This window comes from Pipistrellus kuhlii, unplaced genomic scaffold, assembly GCF_014108245.1.
Source record: "Pipistrellus kuhlii isolate mPipKuh1 unplaced genomic scaffold, mPipKuh1.p scaffold_m20_p_9, whole genome shotgun sequence".
NCBI lineage: Eukaryota > Metazoa > Chordata > Mammalia > Chiroptera > Vespertilionidae > Pipistrellus > Pipistrellus kuhlii.
In genome coordinates this window covers 58151454-58172532 of record NW_023425595.1, presented here as the reverse complement: position 1 = coordinate 58172532, position 21079 = coordinate 58151454, and the positions used below count along the sequence as shown (strand labels likewise).

The following is a 21079-nucleotide window of genomic DNA, read 5'->3' as shown; positions in this document are numbered from 1 at the left end:
ATATAGGATAAAACAAAGCATGGCTTTATTATGTGAGACAGAAAGTAAGTTTAGTATAAACAAAGAGCAGTAAACTATATATTCATCTTTACTAATTCATCTAGATAGCTATTTTTTATAGTAAGTTCTGCAAATAAGCATATTTTTTGGGGGAAAATCTGTTTGCATTGCTTTCATTAAAGCATATCTCCTTGAGCGAAAGGTGTTCTCTAGCCATTATCCTATATAACGAAAGGGCAATATTGAAAATTGTCCCTCTTGACTGGGAGTTCGACCAGAGTTCAACCAGGGGTTGGGAGCAGCCCACCAACCACTCAGGGATCCTCCCCTCAGCCAGCCTGGCCCCATGGGCCCCAATCAGGAAAGGCCGGTCAGACCCCATCTGACGAATTCATGCACCGGGCCTCTAGTGTATAATATATAGCCAATCTAACTCTTTTAGTGAGTCCAGCAGAATAGGAAGGGGCTGAAAGCCAGGCTCAGTTAGGAGACACAAGACCTTGGGGCTGGGCACAGGGGACTGGGAATGGAAACCAGGCAGTGTGTCCTGGGAGAGTAAGAAGATGGCATCAGGACACACTGTGACCTCAAATCAGAGGCTTTTCCTGGCCAGAAGCAGACGTAGAGTCAGAGAGGACCCCCTCTCTAGAGTCAAAGGGGAACCAACTTTGGCAACGTCATCGAAAGACAGAGATGTCCTTTGAGACCTTAAGTGCCTAAACAGGATCTAGACCCACAGATATGCTAGAGTTATCAGGTTATTTCTATCCACTCTTGAAAATGGACAAAATATATTGGGGGCACTCGTGGCATTAATACAATCTGGAAATTGCTAGATACTTTGAGCTCTGAAAAATCTTCATAGACCAATGGAAATCTATTGACTTTATCAGAGCCAAACCTCCAGATACAGTAGCAATTAAAAGGGCTCGTAAAGCCATTAAGATCATGTATGTTTCGTTTAATTGACATGTGCGGATTGTTCTGTTTTAGTCTCTCTTTAGTCTAATAACTATAGATTCCTATTAACTGTAAGTCCTTGGCTACTTTGGGGGGGGGGGGCGCGGAAATGTCTGTGCATTCTGAAAACAAACACAGACTGCAGAAGTAAACAGGATAGATACCCATGACAGAAAGGATTATGAAGAATGTGATCAGTCTTCACTTTTCTGTGGGCATGTTCTTACTATCCCAGGGAAGCGGAGAGCCAGGCCAGCCCTTGGGATTCATAAGTCTTGGTGCTGATCCCCGAGGCTGCACCAATGTGCTAGCAGTTTGTAAATTGGACAAGGAGCTATGTCAGGTTTGAATCCCCCTTAAACCTCCTGGTCAGGGCTGAAAGCAGGCGTTGGCTCACATCAAATCACAAGGCTGCGGAGCTCTGCCTCAGGAATTTTGATGTGTCTGCCCAGAATCTCAGGGATATTGCTCCAGTGTGACCTGGATTTTGCCGGGGAGCTGGGGAGGAGGGGATGAAATGTGTTCTTTTCCCCTTATTTTGTTTTATGATAAAAAAGTCTTTTAAACACTTAGGTACTGAGGCTATTCTTGCCATTTTTATAAATATGCATACAACACGTTACTCCAGTTCCCAGCACTAAATGCCAGGTCCATTTAATAAAGAGTGAATGTTTCATTCTCCACCCCCCTCCCCGAGATTTGCATCTCTTCTGCTTTTGAAGTGAAAAGCTACTAAAGATTTCTATTCATTCCTCTTCGTGGATTCCACCAACATCAATGCCGTTTACTTTTGCTGCTCTTTTATTGGTAATGAAGTAACGGTATCTTCCTAGTAAGTCTAGAAAAGAGGAATTTCTGAAGTAAAAAAAGAACAACACACCATTCTATTCATTTGTTCACTCAATCAGTAAACATTTTTTAGTCACTCACCTAATAACAGGGCCCGAGTCCCATGGAAGCCTATACAATGCTATGGAAATTAGTATGTATTTTTAGCACACTTTTAATGAGCAGAAAAGAACTCATATATGTGTTTCAGAAGGAAGGGTGAAAATCACAGATAAGCATTCTGTTCTGATATCTTTTCTACTGGTGGGATTATATTGTCAAATTTCAGAATGCCCTAAAAATTACCTGACAAAGGCTTTGCTTCATTTATATGCTTGCCTTTGGCACACACTTAGGCTGGAGATAAGGGGTAAGTAAGGGGAAGGCTGGATCCCTTATCCCATTGCTCTCAATCCATTTAGCTAGAGCTGCTCTGAATCCCAGCGCTGGCTTCAGTACATGGCCTGGAGTTTTCATCTTCCCACCTTTAACCACAGACTTTACCTCTCTGCCTCATTTGTAAACAGACTAGTTTTATCTACCTAATATAGTTTTTGAGCTTTTAAATGAAATTTATGTAAAATACTTACTACGATATTATATCCCTGGCAGTAAATGTAAATATGTTAGCTATCATTCTTCAAATGGGTGTTTCTGAGTATGTGTGGTGAGTGTGTTTTGTATGCATATGCTTGTGTGTAAATGTGTTGGTGTGTACATAAAGATTGTGTAGCTCCTGCTTTTTACATAAAGATAAAATTCCTATTTGCTTGAGTTAGTCCTTTCAGGTTATTAGAACTACACTGTATGCCAGAGGAAGACTTAAGAAAGGGTAGGAAGAGAGGTAAGAGTAAGGGGAGAGACATAAATCCCTGAAATATAGTATTTGTATGATCTTTACTGGGTCCTCATGGGTCTTATTTCTTGAAGATGGGTCCACAGTTCATCTTTATGACTTAGTTTTATCTAAATAATTTGAGCCCCAATATGAAATTCATGAACACAAAGTGTTGCTTTAAATCACATCAACTTGTGCTATGTTTTGATCAACACTACGAAAATGTTTATCTTTTTATATTCTAATATGATATCCAGGATCATTATTTTTTTCTATATTCAAAGAACATTTCTTTTTATTCTTGTGGCAAATTCTGAAACAGCTAAAAGGCTAAGATAATTTGAATTACCAAGCAGAAATCAAAATTGATAAAAAGTGTCTTGCTGAACTTATCAAAGTGTTATGGGGTTGTTGTTTATATCCCTGTTGATTTTTAATTTCCTAAAGAGTTGGCGGTTGCTAAGACATTGATTTTTTGATTTGTATAATACCAAGCGTTATGGACTGAATGTGTGTGTCCTGGACACATTTAATTATTGAAGCTCATCTCTCAGTGTGATGGTGTTTGGAGGTGGAGCCTTTGGAAGGTAAATAGGGTCAGGTGAGATTATAAAAAAGGGGGCACCATGATGCATCTGTGTACTTATAAGAAAAGTGAGAGATCAAAATTCTCCCTGCCATGTGGACACGGGTAGCCATCTGCAAGGGGACCTCACCAACGAATGGAACCAAACTGGCTTGTACCTTGAACTAGGATTTCCCAGCTTCCAAAATTGTCAGAATGAAATTTCTGTTTTTAAGCCACCCGGTCTATGGTGTTTTATTATATCATCCTGCATGCAATCAGACACCAGGGAAATGTGTATCAGTTCTGGGAACTTATGATGCATGTCTCCAGCAAGTTTTCTTAGTGTATGAAGTCCATGCTGCTTGAATTTCTGGTGTCTAGGAGGGTGAATATTACACAATGATGCCTTATGCAGTTTACGTCGTTACAGAATGTCTAACTTTTGTGGGTCCATAAACTGTAAGGACGTTCTGAACTAAACTGTTTGTAAGTAACACCTTTCCCAGAATAGTATGACAAACTAGCTTTTATTTGTGTTCCTTTTGCGAGTTTTACCACATAGTTAATTGCTTCAAAATGTTTATTTTAAAAATCCACTTAAAATTCCAACTTTTCTTCATAGAGAATTATTGCTATTAAGTAATGATTTATTTTACTCTGAGGTCTTTTAGCAGAGGATTTCTGGCATGCCTCAGAATGGGAATATGTCAGTTAAGTTCCCATCAGAGTTTATCATGCCTGGGTATTGTGTGAGTTTACGAAAACAGAAATTAATCTAGAGGAGACTTCTCACTTACACTTACCTGATTTTTATAGATATGATACATCAATGCCATCAGCAAATCCTATTTAATTTGATAGTTTCTATTCTCTTTTTCACTAAACCTTTAATGAATGCTGTGCTGTAGGAGAAACTGTACACAATCCTCCCTCTGTTTACCAATTAACAACAGTGACTGAAAGGGTACAGATTCCTTAATGCAAAATGAACTAAAGGAATGGAATTCACATTTACTCAATACAAACTGTGTTCCAGACACAATGTAAGATGCCTTAATTGTGATATTTATTTTCCAGCAGAGCTCTGAGAAATGGTGCTGTTATGTCCTTTTTGAACATCAGTGTAGTAAATGGCAGAGATATCATTGAAATTTAGTTATGATTCAGCTAAAAGCTTGTATTTTTTAAGACAATGGTAGAAACCATTTATGAATTAGATAGCTAGTGTTTCTAATTAGTTAGAGGCAGAACTAAGACCAAAGATTGTTCTAGCATTTATGTATGTATACTTCATAAATTGGTATTTGTAACTTTGACAATCACCAGGCAAATTTTATAGCATTAAAATGAGAACAACAGGATTGTTCACAGGAAGAAGAAAGCTAATAACAAAAGACCTTTATTATGAACTAGAGGCCCTTGACATAATAGTTGGAGGGTGAGTTTGAATTTTTAAATTGCAATTTGAATTTTAGGCTAGAGTTAAGAATATAACTTATTCTTTTTAAAAACATTCAACAAATCTGTACTACTCTTTAGTATGTGTGGCCTTCATGAAGATTTCTTCTCTCTGGCTTCAGGAGAATAAAGAGGATATTTATGCAGAAGTTAGAAATTTCAGCCCAATGGAAGGTCCTAATGAATGTCAGTGTCCCAACAATGAGACATATTGGCTGCAGCTGCATGATCTGGTCACTGGAGTGATTAAAACACAAGCCACAATCTTTTGATGGGGCTGACAGGAGAAGTTCTCAGTAGGTCATTTCATTCTATGAGTTTCTAGATTCTAGATACTCAATATTGGAGCTGTATTCAGTTGGCTAGGAAAATGTACCCAAAGTGCAAATGAGTTCTGCTGACTCCCTATTAATAGGTTATTCGTGTTTGGTAAAATTGAAATAATTTGGGTATATATTTTATAAATATTTTTGAAGTGGAAGAAATGATCAGGTAACTATCTTAAATTTGAGTATTTGGTGGTTGATCCAGGCGTGTGTATGGAGGGTGAGTGTGTATGTGCATATGTGTTGAAATCTATGAAAGCTAACTACCCATGATTCCCCTAAAATAAGACATCCTCCAAAAATAAGACCTAGCGCATGGAAAGATAAGACATCCCCTGAAAATAAGACCTAGTGCAACTTTGGGAGAAAAAATTAATATTAAACTCTGTCTTATTTTCGGGGAAATGGGGTATTAAAATAATGCTGTCCTTAAAATAATGTAAAGGAATATTCTAAAATATATTCCTGTGATTTTCAAAGTTTGATATTGTACAGAATTTTTTTTCCTGTTGTCATAAAAATAAGACTGTATGCCTCTCCCTTTTCCACTTATCACTAGTGTAACTGCCTTATAAACTGTAGGGCCTATTTCAGACCTTTAACCCTTAGGAAGAAGCTAGAGGAGGACTGTTGAAGTTGCCTATGACAGTGCAATCAATGCCAGTGAAATATAGGGGGGAGGTTATTAGATATGAAGCCTGAAGTGCCCATTTTTATTCTGTCCTTTTTACTTAAGTCACATGACCCATCTGTGCCCAGCTTTTACTTCCATAAACTGGAAACAGTGGTATTGGTCTCACATTTTTGTTGCGGGTGACACATCTGGAGACATTCATATGAGAGAAGACTAAGGCTAGAGAGAGTGTCTTGAGGAATTTGCTCTGAAGGGAGGAAAGGAGATTGTTTTAGTCTGTTCAGGCTTCTAAAACAAAAAGACCATCCAGTAGGTGGCTTTAAACAACAGAAACTTATTTATCATAGGTCTGGAGGCTGGGAAGCCCAACATTAGGTGTCTAGTGAGGTCCTACTTCCTGCTTTATTGATGGCTGTCTTCCTGCAGTGTCTTCGTGTGGCTGAAGGGACAAGGAGCTCTCTGGGGTCTCTTTTAGAAGGACTAATCTCATTCATGAGGGTGGAGCCCTCACAAAGGTCCCTAATAGCCTCCCGAAGTCCTACAAGCAAACATCACATTGGGGATTAGATTTCGACATATGACTTTTTGGGGGACACACTCAATTTGTAGTTGGGCTAATATTTGTTGTGTGCCTAATATGTGCCAGAGACCATGCTAAATTCTTTATATGTTTATTTTATATTTAACAAATAATTATATATTATTGTTTGGGTTTTAAGTACTAAATGGAACATAGGTGCAAAATGGCAGATAAGACAGTCATGTTTCATATTGTTAGTTGCTTGTAACAGCATTGGGGGTAGCCATTAAATAAATAATTCATAGTTAATTAAAATGATAATTATTATTAGAGGGTTATAAAATTATCTTCTTTAATCTTTTCAGCAACTTTTCAAAATAAAATCTCATTTTATTTAAAATTATCTTCTTTAATCTTTTCAGCAACTTTTCAAAATAGATATTATGTCCCCTTCACAGAAGAATAAAATGAGATTTTAAAAGGTTAAACAGCCTGTTTGAGCTCACAATGCTGATAGGTAGTGAAGTAAGCATTGCTCAGCCCTTTTCTGTTCCCCAAGGCTTCTCTGGGAGGTCTCACAACTAAAGAAAAGAAGACATTAAGATTAGCACAAGATAAATGTTACAGAAGTAATTAGGAGCTAAGATCTGCACGTTTTAGCCATTTCAAGGGTTTTGGTGTTCATAATAGGACTGATCCAGCAATTGTGAAGTCATTAAAGAATTCTGAATGGCAGTGTGATGCAAGTAGATTTGCTTTATAAAAATCACTTTGAAATTAGGTGGGGTATAGGCTTGGATAGTTGTTAGACAAAAATAGAGCATCAAGATAGTTAGTTTTGCCATAATTTAAAAACATACCTTACCTGGGCTGGCAATGTGCAAGAGGCTTGAGTCAATATTGGAACCCTCAGTGAACTGGTCAATTTTGTCTACTTAGTGAAATACTTCCATGCCATCGTTTATGTAAATTATCCAATCACTGGAATATGTTCTTATTTTGGCATTATGTAGACTTCACCTGAATTGATAGAATAGACATATTTTGGAGTCATTTAACAATGACTGATTTTTAAAGGTAATTCATACATTATCTCTATTGACCTAGCTCTTAATAGAGATGTTTATAATACAATTTGACTCAGATAATACAATTTGACTCAGTCATAGTTCTTGAAGTGTCTGCTATACTAGCACTATGCTAGTAGTCCCTGTGGGACTTAAAAAAAGATAACCAACATATTGTCCTTACCTTTAAAGTTAAATGACTTAGCCACTTAGCCAGGATGATAATAATAATTTAAAAAGTATTATGGGGGATACTTTCAGAAAAGAAATGACTTGAAAGATGGATGTGGAAACGTGACAGATTTGGCTCATGGAACAGGGGTTGGGGGAAAGCTTGTTTTCTAAACTGTAATTAATCTGGATAAAAGAAAGTAATTCCACAGATACCTGAGACCATTAGGATTTATTGATGTTAGATTATGTTCATTTAAACAGTGAATTTTTAACATTTCCAGTTGATTTATTAACTGGGCTGTACTATCTACTTTAAAGAAAAAAAATCTTCATTTTCTCTAATACAGTTTTATGTTTACAATAAAATTGAGAGAAAGGAACAGAGATTTCCCATTCTACCACCATAGTCTTCTGAATTAGCAGCATCACTCAGCAGAATGGTACATTTTTACCAAAGATGAAGCTACTTTGACACAACCCTAGAAATTCATAGTTTATCTTGGGGCTCTCATATTCCACAGTCTCTGTGTTAAGACAAATGTATAATGGTATATATCCATCATTATAATATCATACAGATTATTTTCACTGCCCTGAAAGTTATCTCTGATCCACCTGTTCATCCCATTCCTTCAATCACAGGCAACCATTGGTCTACTTACTGTCCTTACAGTGTTACTTTTCCCAGGATTTTATATAGCTGGAATCGCACAGCAGGTAGCTTTTCCAGATTTGCTTCTTTCACTTAGTAATATGTGTTTAAGTCTCTATGTCTTGATATGTTTCTATGGCTCGATAGTTCATTTCTCTTTAGTTCCAAATAATATATTTTTGCCTGGATATAGCACAATTTATTTATCCATTCATGTACTGAAAAGTTATCTTGATTGCTTCCAAGTTTTGCCAATTTTATACAAAGCTGCTGTGAACATCTGTGTGTAGGTTTTTGTGTGGACATAAATTTTCAACACCTTTAGGTAAACACCAAGGAACATAATTGCTGGATCATATGGTAAGGATATGTTTGGTTGTGTAAGAAACCACCAAAATGTCTTCCAAATAGACTGTACCTTTTTGCATTTCCAGCAGCAATGAATGAGAGTTCCTGTTGCTTCACATCTTTATCAGCATTCATGTTCTGGATTTTGGCCATTTTATTTTTTATTTTATTTTATTTTTTTTAAAGGTTTTCTTTTTTCTTTCTCTTTTTTAATTTTTTTTATATATTTTATTGATTTTTTTTTTACAGAGAGGAAGAGAGAGGGAGTGTTAGGAACATTGATAAGCGAGAATCATTGATCAGCTGCCTCTTGCACACCCCCTACTGGGGATGTGTCCACAGCCAAGGTACATGCCCTTGACCGGAATCGAACCCGGGACCCTTCAGTCCACAGGCCGACGCTCTATCCACTGAGCCAAACCGGTTTCGGCGATTTTGGACATTTTAATAGATGCATAGTGGTCTATCTCAGTGTTGTTTTAATATGTGTTTCCCTGATGATATATGATGTGAAGATCTTTTCATATTATTTTTTTTCGATCTCTATACATTCTTTGGTGTCTGGTATTATGTCTGTTAAGATCTTTGTATCATTTTTAAAAATCAGATTTTTTTAATTGTTGAATTTTAATAGTTCTTTAAATATTTTGTATAATGGTCCTTTGTCAGATGTGTCTTTTCCAAATATGTTTTCCCAATCTGTGGCTTGTCTTCTCTTTCTCTTGATATTGTCTTTCATAGTATAGAAGTTTTTAATTTTAATAAAGTTTAGTTTACTATATTTTTCTTTTATAGATTGTGTCTTTGTTATTGTATCTAAAAAGGCATCATAATACCCAAGGTGATCAAGGCTTTCTTTTATGTTATCTCCTAGGAGTTATATAGTTTTCCATTTTATATTTAGGTCTGTGATCATGTTGAGTTCATTTTTGTGAAAAATGGAGGGTCTGTGTCTATATCCTCTATTTATTTATTTATTTATTTATTTATTTATTTATTGGCATGCAGCTATTCAGTTGTTCCAGCATCATTTGTTGTAGAGACTATCTTTGTTCCATATGTTGCTTTGCTACCTTTTTCAAAGATCAATTGACTCTTTTATGGGGGTCTATTTATGGGATCTCTATTCTGTTTCTCTGATGAATTTGATTATTCTTCCACTAATACCACACTGTCTTGATTACTATAGTTATATAATAAGTCTTGACACTTCACTGTTTTGGCAACTAATATTGTTTAGAATTCACTATATGTTTGATAAAAATTATAGCAGGAATTCACCATATTCTGGGAAAATGTTTAAAATTCTGGTAAATCAGGAATCCCCAAAAATGTTGTTCTTGAATGTAAATAGACTCAATACTTATTTTTATAAAGAGCGAATGGATGGATTTCGAGCACTAACTTTGACTATAAATGGGGGGGGGGGAAGTATAGGAAGTTTGTAAAGAACATTGAGTTATTCATTGTGATTAGGGCATGGACTAGATTAAAGTGATAGTGGTGAATAAAAGTGGGCATTGGAGTCATATTAGTGAAGATCTTAAAAGACAGTTTACTGTACAGTAGAAAGAACTGTTCAGTCTTCCACATCTAACTTGAGAATTTAGAAAGGAATTTTGACTGGGTATTTTAATATATTTTTCTTTGCTAATATGCCTCAGTATTCAATAATCTTCATGATAAACAACCTGGAGCTTGGCGACAGTGTTTTCTTTATGATTGAGGTTCCTGTGCAGATCTGAAATGTACTTGGATAGATATACTGAGAGTTTTATCAGGAAAAGAGCTTTCTTTGATAGGCAGTCATTTGGATTCTATTTTCCCTCATTTGGGAATAGTTCCCAGGCCGAATCACTGTTCTATTTATATCCGTGACCTCCTTTTCAATGCTGTATCAGCTGAGCACTACAGAGACTTCCCTAAAAGAAGTAGTATTTGGGTCAGAAACATCAACTAAAGTGAGTGTAATTAGGTAGATTTTATTTCTAAAGAATGAAGATTTTTTAAGCTTTGTTAGTAAATTTTTAAAGTTTCCATTTGAATTGCTAAACTGGTATGCACAATTCACTTGGATGTATTTAATTAAACTCAACAAACTCCTTGGATCATTGAATATCTACTGTGCTAGGTGATTCTCATCATTTGGGGTGTATGTGGGGGGGCTAGAAGTTGTAATCTGAGGTTCTGACAAATAAGGCCATATCTAAGAAGTTTATTGTCCCTATTGGTAAGGTGAAAGAAAGAGGCGTATATGAGAATGGCTGGAGATAAGGATAGAAGTGCTTTTCTCTTTTCTGAAAGCTCATTGGCTCTTAAAAGAAGCGACTATAGATGAATGTTGTAATATTTTTAACTCACATCATATACCAGGAGTCTTCACATTTTGAGAATCTTAACATGCCTGGGAGTTTAGTTTAGTTGGGGCATGGGGATCTAATTTTTACCAAGTACTTTTGGGTGATTCTTAACACAAGTGGTCCTGAGTATTGCATTTGAAAATCTTTCTGAGAGGACAATTCCTGGGAAATAATTTTTTAGTTTCCCTAAAATGTAGAAATTTGATATAATTTAAAACAATTGATAAAACTCTTACTTGGTATTCTGACCCTATGCCTCCTTCTTTAGAGTTGGGTCACAGGGTTGTGGCAATATTCAGGCTACCCCATCCTGCCAGTCATCACCTCAATCTCTCTGGAATTTCTGGCACTGGTGAGTGATCTGCATTCAGGAGGGAGGCCCCCCACCACATCCTGTTAATGTTGGGTGGAATGCCCGACAGAGATCTGGTTCACAGAGGAATAGAAGTCTCAGGCATTAGCTGGGGTAGGGGTTTGCCCAAAAAGTTAAAGACTGACACATGTGCCATCTTCTCAATGGCAGCTGAAGAGATTAGGACAGTAATGGAAGTTGTGGATGAAAAGCAGGCAGAGAGACAGGGATCCTGGAAAAAGAAAAGGTTGAGGAGGGAGAGGTACAAGAGAAGATGATGGAGTGATGTCCATGGGAGAGGGATAGAAGTTGTGAAAGAAAACAAAGTGTTAGAGGTAAAGGAGGTGGTAAGGCTCTGGCCACTGAATATGGTGTCCTCGAGGACTTCCTTCAGTCTGGAATTAGGGACAGTGAATGCTCGGCTGGCAGGGCCCTCCTCCAACTTGAACCCACATTTGGGCGAATGCAGTGGCACTTGAGTGAAGGTACAAGATTCATCAATTAAAATGTACCCACATTCTGGGACACCACCTTTTGGAATAAATTCTCCAACATCCATGCTCATTGGCTACCATGCGGATTTCCTGAGGTTCATATCAACTAAGAATAAAAGAGTCCAAACTTCTAAGGACAAGCTATAAGTTCAAGGACATCACCTGCAGCTTTTTCATCTGGTTTTCAGATGACAGCCTTCCAGAATCTGATAAGATTGTTGTTATTAAGGGGATCTGTAGCCCAAGCCCTGCACTACTACGTGCTCTGAGATATGAAATCAGACTATTTCATCAGGGCAGTTTGAGAAGGTAGTCAAGCCATGTGGGCACTAGTGTGATTAATTCTACCTTGGAAATTGTCCCTGTGCCAGACTACCTGCCATCAGCAGTTGGAGCTCTGTTTGGCCAGCAGTGAAGTGTATGTGCTGGCTTCACTGGGCCTTCAGTGCTTTCACCGTCAAGAATGCAGCATCAATGGCCAGGCCACCCCTTTGTTCAAGCCAAGAAAATGATGCTGAAGACTGCACTGGCTTTGTCTGCATTGCTTGAAGCTTTCTCTGTGTCAGGACCTTCCTACCTGTTTTGAGGAAGGAATTTATAAGTCATACTTGAAGAGGATAAGTACTTCTTCAAGAATTGCAATCTCACCCTGGCCAGTGTGGTTCAGTTGGTTGGACATTTTCCCATGGTTCAATTCCAAGTCAGAGTACATGCCCAGATTGTGGGCTCGATTCCCTAGTAGGGGTTATATAGGAGGCAGTCAATTATTGTTCAGCTCTCACAAAAATTTAGCTCTCTTTCTCTAAATATCAATAATATATATATGTGTGTGTGTGTGTGTGTGTGTGTGTGTGTGTGTGTGTGTGTGTTAATTGCAAACTCAAGAACAATTAAATACTGGGGTCATGCTTGTTGTCTGTGGCAAGTTACTCATTTTCAGTATGCCCAGTGGACATTCCATGGCCCTAAGACCTCTGCTTGGCCGCCACCACCTGGATTTTTATCTTTGGCCAGGAGCACATTTATCAGGAAAAACAGACATAAACATTGGAGAGTTGCTAAGCCTGTATGAGGTGAAGGGCATAAGTAAGGGTCTTTTAAATCTACCCACGTTCAGTTTTTTCCTATTTTTCTACTACTGATAAGTCTTCACGAAGGCTTATCCTATGCTAAACCTTTTCTGCCCAGGATTTTTGATCATCTGTGTCCAGACCACCAGCAGCCCCAGCATCTGGTCTCTGCAGAACTGCTTGTGGACGCCAACTCTTTGCCAATCATTGGAAGACTGAGCTCTCTTTTCCTGTCACACAGGAACCATACCTAATGTCAGACAGGTGACAGGTGTGGCTCCCTCCACTCAGCAAGGGTGAATATGGTACCCCTTCTGAGAACCAAGTGTTCTTGGCCACTGCCAATGAGCCCATGAAGAACATAGCACATTTGAAAGCCCCTTTCACATAATTATGATCAAGTGACCAAGTGCTCTGTGAGGTGCTAGGAGACAAATAAAGACATTTGTCATCTTTAGGCGTCATCTGTCTACCTACATCTTATTCCAACTCCTCTCCTGTCCCCTTCCTCTCTTCCTTCATCCCTCTCCCTCTCTTTTTGTTTTCAGAGACATTAGAAGCAAAAACAGAAGCATAACAAGTAGAAAAGCAGACTTTGTAATTTGCTTCTCCTCTTGGTAATATCCAGAGGGAGAGAGAGGTTGTCCAGTAAGGTAGACTGACAGTGTTTTCTGACCCTCTGCTCTTATTACCTCTACCGAAGCTGTCTTTCACAAATCATAGGAAATTCAAAGGAAGACAGACTAAGGGTTATAGGACTGAAGGACTGAGGTATCATGAGTCCCAAGGCACAGGGGTGATTAATTGCCTTATTGCATGCAGTGTTCTTTTAGGCTGTTCCAATCCTTGCTTCAATACCACAGTCTCCCTGCAACAAACATGCTCTTCTCTCCCCACTGTGCCCAAATTTCCAAGAAACCTCTTAGCTAATTCTTGAACATTAGCCTGGAAGGAAGGATGAAGAATGTTACAGGAATGATATTCTTTTACTGCTAAAATAAATTATTTTACACGATCAATCTAAAACGAAAGTCAAGATGACCATAGGGGGGCATATAATGAGTGTTTCTAATTTCTCAGGATATATTCCTACAAGTGGGATCACTAGGTCAAATGCTAGTTCCATTTTTAATTTTTTGAGGAAACGCCAAATTGTTTTCCACAGAGGCTGCACCAGTCCTCATTCCCACCAGCAGAGCACCAGAGTTTTCTTTTATCCACATCCTGGCCAACACCTTGTCATTGTTGATTTGTTGATAATGAGCATTCTGACCTTCTGTATGTCCACCCTGGAGAACTGTTTATTTGGATTCTTTGCTCATTGTTTAATTGGATTATTTATCTTCCTTTTGTTAAGTTGTATGAGTTCCCTATAAATTTTGGAGGTTAAACCCTTGTCAGATATATCATTGGCAAATATGTTATCCTGTGCTGTGGGCTCTCTTGTTGTTTTGTTGATGGTTTCTTTTGCTGTGCAGAAGCTCATTATTTTGATGTAGTCCCATTGATTTGTTTTCTCCTTAGTTTCCATTGCCCTGGAAAATGTATCTGTAAACAAATTGCTTCAAGAAATGTCTGAGATTTTGCTGCTAATGGTTTCTTCTAGGATTTTCATGGTTTCTCATTTTACATTGAAATTTTTTTTATCCATTTTGAGTTCATTTTTATATATGGTGTAAATTGGTAGTCTAGTTTCATTTTTTTTGCATGTTTCTGTTCAATTTTCCCAACAACATTTATTGAAGGGACTGTCTTGACTCCATTGTATGCTCTTGCCTCCCTTTTCAAATATTAATTGACCATAAATGGCTTGGGTTGTTTTCTGGAGTCTGTTCTGTTCCATTGGTCTATATGCCTGTTCTTGTGGCAGTACCAGGATGTTCTGTGTACAGTGGCTTTGTATTATAACTTGATATTTGGTATTGTGATCCTTCCCACTTTGTTCTTCTTTCTCAAGATTGCTATGGCAATTCGAACTCTTTTTTTTTAATTCCACGTAAATTTTTGGAGTATTTGTCCTATATCTGTGAAATATGCCATTGGTATTTTAATAGGGAAATTTATAATAGCTAAGATTTGGAAACAGCCTAAGTGCTCATCAGCAGATGAGTAGATTAAAAAACTGTGGTACATCTATACAATGGAATTCTATGCAGCTGTAAAAAAGAAAGAACTCTTACATTTTGCAAAGCATGTATGGACCAGAGAGCATTATGCTAAGCGAAATAAGCCAGTCAGAGATATTATAGATAAGTGTCACATGATGTCACTGATATGTGGAATATGATGAACAACATTAACTAATGAACATAAAGAGAAACCAGAGACATAGAAACATTGAACAGACAGTCAAACCTCAGAGGGAAGGCAGGAGAAGTTGGGAAGGGAGGAGGGAAGAGATCAACCAATGAATTCATATGCTTATACAGCATGAACCATGGACACAGACAATAAAGTGGTGAAGGCCTGGGGTGGGGTGGAATGGTGAGGTCAATGGGGGAAAAAGGAGAAATATGTAATACTGTCAACAATAAAGATATAAATAAATGAATGCATAAATAAATAAATAAATAAATAAATAAAACTAAAGTAAATACCATATTTTCTGGCATATAAGACGACTTTTGAAACCAAAAAAAAGTCAACCGGGCTTTTTCAGTGGTCTGAATTCAGGTCTCAGCAGAGGGAACAGAGAAAAGAGGATGGATAGAAAGCGCCTCACTTGGAAATCTAGGATGGCACTATACCACCGTCCTAGCAGGCTTTTTTACTAGAACACAGTGTAGCTTCAGGTACAGAACATGTAAATTTGCATGCATAAAAAGCCTGCTTGGATTGGCCTAAGTCAGAGAGGCGGTCTATTAAAAAAAGAACTGGTGTTGCCTCGGAAGTGGGGCGTAGTCTTATACAGCGAATATAGGCCTAAACCTATTTTAACTGTAAAATTAGGGGGTCGTCTTATACACCCGAAAATACGGTAAACAGAGTGAATCCATAAGAAGTTTATTTTTACCATAACCAGTTTGGTTCAGTGGATAGAGTGTCGGCCTTCGGACTGATTGGTCCCAGATTTGATTCCGGTCAAGGGCATGTACCTTGGTTGCAGGCACATCCCTAGTAGGAGGTGTGCAGGAGGCTACTGATCGATGTTTCTCTCTCATTGCTTCCTCTCTATAAAAAAAATTCAATAAAATATAGTTAAAATTTTTTTTAAAAGTTTATTTCTGAAATAAATTTTGACAATAAAAGATTATCAAAAGAGAGAATTTTTACAATAAGGGGTTGTGAAGAAGATGTATCGAGATAGGCAACTTCTTTAAAATTGATAAAGTCAGCTATAAAAATAATTGTGTGACAACATTTGTCCATAATAATTTTAGTATTTAAACCTCCTCTTCCATGTTCAGGAAAGAATATAAAGTTTGCAGACGTTTGCATAGCACTGTCTTTCCCATCTCCATGCGTAGTTTAACCATCCTTATTTTCATTCTTATTTAAGAGCAGGTTGGAGATGCTGGAAATAAAGAAAATGCACTATTTTAGGTGATCCGTTGAATTTAAACTTTTATTTAAAAAACACTGAAGCCATTATAAAGGAATTCAAAACATAGTCAACTTTATGGCAGTATTACATTTTTTGTAATATGTTCACAGTGTCCATTTTTATTTTTATTTTTTTTACTTTGGTTTAACTGAAGGAAACATCCTCAAAATCAATTGGAATCGATACATAATGCTTTCATTTCCGCAGCTCCTCATGAAGCAAAATCAACTAATGATTTCGAATAAAAGACACTAGGATTTTTACATATACTTAATTCTGCCGAACATGTATAGATCCGACAGTGGTGCTTTTTTTAGAGAAGAGAAAAAATCGGACCTTTCATGGAATGCTACATTCCTACGGTGGTAGTATTTCAGCCAAGATTTTCAGGTGAAGATGCTGAATGCATCTGCAAGAAAAGAAAAACATCACACAAGATATACTGCCCGTACTTTACAGACACCTGGGTATATGAAAACTTTTAAACTATTCCCCGTACACTCATTATTTGCTAGTGTTATTCCTGCGCTTCCACGGGCACAAGGTTGGTACCATTTTCCCATCCTCTTTATGTCAAGCAGACAGCCATGTGACTTTCTTCGGTGAATAAATCTTGAGAAGAAGCAATATATGTGACATCCAGGCACAGCTTTAAAAGCTAGTGTGTCATTTGTCGGAGCTTTCTTTCCTTTGTCCTGACAACGAGCTCCAGGTGAGGAGGCTCTGTTAGCCGTGTCCCCCGAGTGAAGAGACGTGGCAAGGTGTTTCTCTCCCTCCTCTGGCCCCAGCTTTTCACCCCCATGAAGATGCAGCAGGAGTCAGAAACGAACCCTTGTTATTTCAGGTTTGGAGGTTGTTTTGTTAACGCAGCACAGTCCAGCCTAGCATGGTGGAAACATCTTTTAGATTTTTAAAATTTTCTTGTGGGTGATTATGAATAATTGTGAGAATGTTACATTTCACTAAGGGCCATACTTTTTTGTGTCTATTTATTGACTCTTTCTTGATCCTGTTATTTCTGATCCCTATTCTGACTTCAAATATTTGGAAAATAAATGCTATAAAATCTTACACGATATGCATGAGTTTTAATGTGAATTTGTTATATTTATGTTGTGCACCTATTTATCTTCTATTTAACCAGATTTATGTTTTGTATCAATTAGTAACATACTGGTTCATTTTATCTGCACTATTATGTTACATATTCCCATGGGGAAAAGTGCAACATGTAACTAATCTTTATTCTTTTGGTACAATTTTTGGAAATGCACATTTAGTGGTACTCCATGAATGTTTGCTGAAAAGACAATTGAGATGATGCTACTGAGGAAGATGATGACAGAAGGGATTTCAAGAAAAGATCATGCTCTAGGAATACACATGCTCAGAGTGACTCTGACACAATTCAGTTTATACAAATAAACTGACTATGTTTTCTAAAAACTGCAAATCAGAAGTTAGTTTCAAAGTACATGGTTAACAGTGCTCTGGATTTTAAAATTGTGTAGAAATACAAAAGGATGAGATAAATGTGAGGATTAGCGAAGGCTTTTGTGTTTCTAAGGAAGAAATTATAAATGACACATATTAACTTTTATTGTTTGTTGGGTGTTTTTCTCAGTGAAAATTCTTTGGAAGGAATATACTAGTGTCCTAGTCGTTGGAATAAAACATTTGCCAACTCACATTGCATTGTCTTTCTGTTCTTGTATGATTTTATTTCCATTTTTTCTGGCATCAGAAAACATCTTTAAGTGGAAATTTTGAACTTCATCATAGGTCTGAGGGTATTGGAATCATTTTTTTATGTGTATTTCCTGATAAGATTCTGATAACTGAGTGACAATTTTGGCTTCTTAGGCTTCTTAAGTTTTCTCATCATATTGTCTAAATCAATGGTTACATAATTTAATGCAGTACAGTACATCTTTTAATACATCTATAGTATTGGAATATATTTACATGAAACTTAATTATGGCTATTAAATGTTAACTAATGGAATATATTTTAATTCTTAGTATATTTAGGATAGAAGCATGTCTGGTGATTTTAAAGGCATTTTTTCCCTACACAGATCTATATGATGCTCATAAAAAAAAAAAAAGTGAAATGAGAAAACAATTAGATTGTCTGTTGTTATAATCATGGTAAACATAGTAGATTAATTTATTCATTTGGTGGACATTTGTTAAATACCTAAATTTTAACACAATAAAAATCCCTGTGAATGCAGAGATTAAAAACAAACAAACAAACAAACAAAACAGGTGTCCCATTTTTAAAGAGCTTACATCATAACCAGAGGTATATATTGATTATACATAGATAGGTATTGATTATAGCCTATGTTTAAAACTATAGCAAAGTGGTGTGGAAAGTGCTGAAACAGAATAGAAGAAAGGATTTGTTCTTCTAGGAACTAATAGAGGGCCATGGAGGGCTTCGGAGAAAATATGATATTGGAATTGAGCATTTTATACAATATTTCATCTCTCTTCTCTAATTTAAATATTAGGACACTTGAGGCTTTTACCATCACATATACGTTGGATAACTAGTGAACTTTCGTCTGAAAATAAGCTGTGCCTAATTTTTATGCCTCTACTAATGTTTTGGAAATTTGGGGATTTTAACCTGTGGTCAAGAGTTAACATTGAACAAAAGCAATGGCAATTCAAAATGGATGACAACAGAATTAGAACCGGGTCAGAAAGACTCTCACAGTGCCTGCTAACTCTTTAATGATGAGGCCATGCATGGGGTTGTGCTCAGTAGTTACTCATCTCAAATATAGCCACTATTGGAAATTTGAGGAAGATCGAGGGCGGCTTTGGAAAACGTCATTTTTTGGAAACTGTCTGGGTAAAACACCGACGATTCTTTTTTTTGCAGCGAATATTGTCTTATGTCCCAGTTGTTCTCCATTTCCGGGATCATCCAGGGTGATAATGGTGATGAGCAGCCCTGGCATGAGATGCCCGCGTTTGACTGATGCTGTCTGCAAACTCCGCTCTGATTATTCTCAGTGGTCTAATTGCTTCATTTGTCGGTGTTTTGCTGACATGTTTTTCAGCAGCATTTGTGATTGCAGATAATCGGTGATTTCTATCCGGGCCCTTTGTCACACGTCTGCCTTTCATTTGTCTGATCGCTGCAGGTGGAGACCATAGGTGACGCCTACTGTGTCGCCGCGGGCCTGCACAGAAAGAGCCTCTGCCACGCCAAGCCCATCGCGCTCATGGCCCTGAAGATGATGGAGCTTTCGGAGGAGGTGCTGACCCCCGACGGGAGGCCCATTCAGGTAGCTCTCTCCTCAGGATGCTTTGAGTAGTCGTGCGTGCTTAACTAAAGGGACCAAAACATGCCCATCTGCGTCCCACATTCTGTAATGTAGATCTAGGGAAGTGGCTCAAGGAAGGGGAGGACTAGCTAGGGATGACTCACAGCCAGGACCAGGACAAATGGAATGCGGTCTAAAGCAGGAAAAGGTGTGTGGAAAGCAGATTACTATGGAGGGGGGGAAAAAGGAGCTAAAGGATTAGACCAAGGGGAAAAACTTGTTTTCAGTGTCCAGGTTACCAAACCCAAGCATGGACGATGGTCACAATCAGAGTTGGAGAAATCATCCAAACAAATGAGAAACAAAAGCGTATGACAATGGACCTGGACAACTTCCTGGGAGGGGTGTACAGGTATCCCTCAGGCAGCCTCGGGCCTTGGGGTTCCTTCTGCAATCTTTATGTGACAGAGCTTGAAGGTTGGAGCCCAGGAACTGAGGAAACTAGAAATGGGAAATGTGACCTTTGGTGAGTTGTGCTCTTTTTGGTACCGATGGCTCCCTGAAGTCTGGTAACCGCCTATGAGAATGGGTTAGGTCACAGAGCTGACCTTTGGCCAGCTGTCGTTTGCATAGCTGGATCCCAGATGTGTTGTTGCCTGAAAACCAGATGTGTTGTTTCTTATAAACCAGAAACCTTGTGTTTGGAGAAGTCACCTTGAAGTTAAGGCAGCTCCTTTGTAACAGCTCACTAACTATGAGTTAAAAAAATTAGAGAAAATAAAGTATTAAAATATGAGTACATTTCTAGTTCTGGCATTATGGCAAATTAATCTGAGTGTCCCTTCTGATTGAATTATTAAAATGAAGGGTTAATTGGTTTTTAAATGTTGTTTAAAGATTACTAAGGACAATACTGAAGTTATAGAAAAGAGAGAAATGTGCCAATCACATGTGGCTGCAGATTGAACAAAATGTAAGTGGTGAACTTCATTGAAGTGCTCTGTCATTAGCAGGGAGAGTAGGAAGCACTATTTCCTCCCTGGAGGAAGACAACTTCAATCTCATCTTCAGAGAATTTCCACAGATAACATGCTCTGGAAAATCACTGACTGGCATTCAAAACAAAACAAAATAAAACAAACAAGCAAAAACACACATATTCTGGAAAACAAAGCACTATAGGTAAGATGAGAAAAATAGAACTGGAGTGTTGTCAGATATCACAATTTTCAGGCAGAATAAATATTACAATATTTAATGTAATAAAAGAAATAAAAGTGAAGTTTTAAAATGTGAGGCAGAAACAGTGGATTTGAAAAAAGAACCAAAGAACCAGAGAATGTGTATGGAGTTGACACAATGTTGTATTTTTTTTTAGAAAGTTCAGTGGATGAATTTAAAAGCAGATTAAACATAGCTAAAGGAAAAATTAGTACACTTAAAGTCAGAACTGAAGAAATTATTCATGTTAAGTTCTGAGACTTAAAAATGGTAAAATATGAATCAGAGAATATAAAATGTAAAATATGAAAGAGTTTGGAGGAGAGTGAGAAGATGTAATATATGTTCAATTAAGGTTCTAAATGGACTTAATAGAGGCAA

General features: G+C 37.5%; 1 protein-coding gene across 1 annotated transcript in view; it reads left to right on the top strand.

Annotated features, from left to right (window-relative positions):
- The window catches only part of GUCY1A2 (guanylate cyclase 1 soluble subunit alpha 2), a 244959-nt gene that overhangs the window by 157191 nt on the left and 66689 nt on the right, over window positions 1-21079 (top strand). The window contains exon 6 of the mRNA XM_036426867.2: window positions 19355-19498. Coding sequence (XP_036282760.1) covers window positions 19355-19498 — 144 coding nt within the window. The remainder of the gene's footprint in view (window positions 1-19354; window positions 19499-21079) is intronic.